Source organism: Asparagus officinalis, chromosome 4, assembly GCF_001876935.1.
Source record: "Asparagus officinalis chromosome 4, Aspof.V1, whole genome shotgun sequence".
NCBI lineage: Eukaryota > Viridiplantae > Streptophyta > Magnoliopsida > Asparagales > Asparagaceae > Asparagus > Asparagus officinalis.
This window is the reverse complement of record NC_033797.1, coordinates 39,963,951-39,968,574: the sequence shown is the minus strand read 5'-3', so window position 1 is coordinate 39,968,574 and position 4,624 is coordinate 39,963,951. Positions and strand designations below refer to the sequence as shown.

Below are 4,624 nucleotides of genomic sequence, written 5' to 3'. Positions count from 1 at the left end.
AATTTGAGAACTGGGATTTTAGCCCCCCTGAAGAAATGAACGAATAAAAGGATTTAACTGTATAGACTCCCGAAGAATGAAGAGGCCACCAAATAGCATCCTGCTCTGATGAGCCACCAGGAAAATGGTGCTCAAGGAATGCTTGAAGATCGGAAACATCTGCTCTCTCTCTGGGGGAGGATCCCCTACGGATAATTGGGTGCCAGACCCATGATCCATTGGCCCATCTTCCTTGCTTGTCAAGGCTGCAGTTGCTCGAGAAGGCAAGATTGTGAGCATAGGGGAATAGACTGCTAAGAGAGTTAGCAGATGCCCATTTGTCATGCCAGAATCTAATCGAGGCACCATTCCCCACTTTCCATCTGACCAAGCTAAAGAAAATGTGATGAGATGCAAGCAGATCCTGGAAAAGTCTTGAGTGTGATATCTTCGGCTGATTGGCAAAAGGGTTAGCTCCATGTTTGGAATATATGGAGAAGAAAACTTCACTAATTAAGGATGATCTGTCAGAAATTTTCCAAATCCATTTGGAGAGGAGGGCAGAGTTAAAGGTGGGGATATCAATTACCCCAAGTCCTCCTTCCACTTTGGATTTGCATACTGTTCCCCAGTTAACTAGGCATTTTGGTCTTGAGAGGCTGTGGCTACCATTCCAAAGGAAATTTCTTCTGATTTTATCAATGGATTTAGAAACCCAAATTGGCAACTTGAAAAAAGAAACTCACTATGGACTATATATAACGAATTAAATTAATCCTAAGATAAAATAAGTCCCCAATCCAAACATGGCCATAGTATACAATTTATTAATTTATTAGTAAAATTGCATACGTACTCCCATGAAATAAATTTCTGAATCCGTTCCTGATCAGAATCATGCTTCGAGTCTCCCTGGTGCCGAATCTTATCTTATAAGAACTTGCATTAATTTCATAAAAGAGTTTTTTTTTTCCCTCACATATATACTTTTGTTCTCTGTTACACTACTACATCATGGACTAGTTGTTAAATTCCACATATGCCACGGTACACAGTTGAGCTAGCTTTCACATTTTCTTCTTAATCTTCTCCAAGTACTGGTAATTCCTCTGATACTGCACAACACCCCAAACCAAATGCCTCAACGATATCTCCGGCCAAAGACACCGCGGGCAATACAACAAACAATGCGTCGTCTGCCATAAAAGGAAATTGCTCAGCCGAGTCTCTCCTGAAGTCCTCACCAAAATATCCGGATCCGGACACCCTGCGTAATACATGTTCTTCTCCAAATCCTCCACCGATATCGATGCATCGCCATCAATTTTCTCAGTCACCGCCCCCTTAACTCCGTGAACGATCTCATCTGTCGAAGTATACGCCAAACAAATCAACAGCACCATCTTTGTATTCTTCGCCGTTGCATCCATGACTCCCTGTATCGCTTCCCTTGTTGGCTCATCCAGCGTGTCCAACTTCCCTAGTGTTGAAATAAAAGAAAGAGAAAAGAGTTCGTTAATTGGTTATGAACAACATGAATACACCTCACATTGTATATACGGGTTATGGAATATCAATAAAAGGAAAACTATAATGTTCCCTTTCAAGCTTAACAAGGGTAGAGGTTAGTAAAGCTCATCGATCTTGTCCGGAAATTAAAGACAACAATCTACTGCTCGCGTACCTCATTCATATCAGCATGCAAGTGAGATTGAAATGAACCTGATCATATGAAAAAGTAGTAGAGGCAAAAACAAATCCAAGAACAAGAAGTTTTACGAATGATCGAGTAGGGCTGGAATTGAATTACCCGAATATGTATCGGATACTGAGACATTTGTAGTTGCATTCGTTTAACGTTTTTGGATTCGAATATGAATTCGAATATCATTCTCTGATTTTCTTCGAATTCGAATTCGAATACCGATATTTGCTGAATATTCACGAATGCTTATCAAATATTTACGTATATTTATTTGATTAATAATTTATGTTTTATGAATATTAACTTAAGTAGGTAGATGCTTTTATTTGATTAAAGCAGTATTTTCATTGTTCTAAGAATTTGATATTTTAGATAACATTTAAATTTATAATTGAAATTCATTCCTTCATATCTATGATACCTAAATCTGTAATGTGAAAATTTGGTCAAAACAATGGATTTGGGCTTGTTAAGCCTCTCAAAATTAGTAGGCAACCAAATTAAAAAATTTAGGTGGGCCAAGAACATAACATCACATGCTTAATTAATACAAGTTATTAGTAAACAAAATTTTATCTAATAGTTTATTAAACAAACAAATTAAATATATCTATGGTTAAATTTTATTCATTTATGAATCGAATACTAAAAACAAAATTTTTAATATTAAACGAACAATCAAATCGATTATGACAGAATAGTAAAAAAAGACAATAATAAAAGACACGGAAACAAGTGGTAACATGTCAGCAATAAAAGGTAAGGAAAAACAATAATAAAAAAAAGACACGGAAACAAGTGGTAACATGTCAGAAGACCTTCTAATACCTAGGAACTCGACACGGACGCCGAGCTCGTCGACGATGCCACTATTGTGGCTCATCGCCTCGGCTTTGTCGCGGATGAGGCCCATGAGGATTTGGACTTCGGTGGGCCGGCGTTTGAAGTTGTCGATACTGAAGCCGTAGAAGGATACGTGGTGGGGCATCGGGCCGACGGAGAGGACCTGGAAGAGGAGGCGGCGGAGGGAGCTGCGGACGCCGTCCAAGAGGGTCGTCGGGATGAGGGTAGTGCTTGTTTTAGCGTCCATGATTTAACCTTGGAGAGAGGTTTAAGTGCCAGCTTAATTAGGTCAGGATCAGTACGTTTTAAAAAATTGTATAAGATGAAGAGGGAGACTATATGAACAAATCTCTATTTGACTTATCACGGAAAAAAAAAAGGTTAAATTAATTGCGGATAAAATTATGGTGAGCTATTGAGAGGTTTGCATAAAACTACTACATATACTTATTTGATAAGTTCAGAAGACGAACAATCCGAGTAATGTGTTACAATTCCGACTATATATTATTAAAGAAATGGTATAAATGTTGTACTTCGAACAATATACAATCAACGTACATTTACCTTCTAGTTTGAATAAATCGCTAGTTACTCTGAGTGCCGAACACAGTAGATGTGCGCCCCAAAAAGAAAACTCATTAGAGATAACCAACTTAACTTCTTACTACTCGGAAAAGTATGAACGTTAAGTCTTTATATAATTTTTAATTTGAAACTTAATTTTGGTTAAGGGAGAAGAAAAGCACCGTAAGCATGGGCCTAAAAGGCTGAAAGTAAGCCCAGTTACTCGGGTTTGTTACTGAGGCGATGCTCTTTGCGTGAATCCTCCCGGAGTCCGGAACGGCCATAACTCAAGGAGCGGTTCGCTTCCATGGATTTTCACGTGTCGAGGCTCTCTCTTTCTCTGCTACTGCTTCCTTTATTCCTTTTCTTTCGGGGTTGTTTGTTTAGTTTAGTTTTAAGTATAAAAGTTAAAAACGTTTTCTTCACTGTTATGTTGATATTTGTTGGGCGCAAAGTCACGTCCTCACGCTGCTGAAGCGATATAACCTGAGAGAAAACCCTGTCTTTTATTTTCACAAAAGCTCAAGCCAACATCTATATTCCCGTTTCACAAAAGAAACAAGAATAAAAAGTAAAATATCTCAACAAAGTGAAATATACACTCTTCCTCTCATCAGTTCTAGGACTGATTTGTCGAGGGAACCTACAAGCAATAGTCAATACCCAGAAAATAGTAAAGACACGAGATTTACGTGGTTCAGCAAACTTGTCTATGTTCACGGGAGGGGTGAGGGGAGATTCCACTATGAGGAGAATACCGACGACTTGTACAATCCACAATCTTGTCTTAAAAGAAGATTTGATTTTTACTCAAAAGAAATTAACCTCTCTTGTAAAATCTCTCCTCTAGATCTCAGATCTAGATCTAAAAAACTCTCCTTTTGATAGCCGCAAAAAACCCTTCTATTTTCTCCTCTGCAGCCGAAAAACCCCCCTTGTATTCTTCTCCCACACACGAAACCCTAGAAGAAGTCGAATATTTATACGCGCCCGACTTCGGCACTTCAGCAATTGCCTTTGTGTGTCTCGCTGTACATGTGTAGGTTGTCTAAAAAACACTATAGATAGTTGATCCCTCATCAAACACCGATGATGAAAATTACAATTTGATGGCTTCCAGAAGGCTACAATTTGAAGACTTTCAGTAGATCAATGAAGGTTACAATCTGACGACATTCGCAACAACTAATGAAAGCTCTAATCAACAACATTCACAATCAACATCGGGAGTTACAATCCGACGACTCTCATATTTTCAAGGAGCTAAGAAAAAGATTACAAGATGATGATCATTACAACGCTCTAACAAAAGATACCACAAATTGATGGTCTCTTCACATCAAAACGCAGAGGTCAAACCTGCGTTTCAACATCAAAGGTCCTCCCTGCATTGCAACATCAAAACGCAGAGGTCCTCCCTACGTTGCAACATCCAAACGCAGACTTCATTGCTGCGTTTTCAGCCCAAAACGCAGAACCCAACTCTACATTCCAGATCCAAACGCAGAGTTCATTCCTGCGTCTCCAACT

At 38.9% G+C, this 4,624-nt stretch overlaps 1 protein-coding gene across 1 annotated transcript; it reads right to left on the bottom strand.

Moving 5' to 3' along the window:
- Positions 992-3,198, bottom strand: LOC109837250 (dehydrodolichyl diphosphate synthase 6-like). The gene is made up of 3 exons (XM_020405408.1): positions 3,095-3,198; positions 2,513-2,782; positions 992-1,459 (listed from the first exon to the last, which is right to left on the bottom strand). The coding sequence occupies exons 2-3, from the start codon at positions 2,772-2,774 to the stop codon at positions 1,047-1,049; spliced, it is 675 nt and encodes a 224-aa protein (XP_020260997.1). The 5' UTR covers positions 2,775-2,782; positions 3,095-3,198; the 3' UTR covers positions 992-1,046.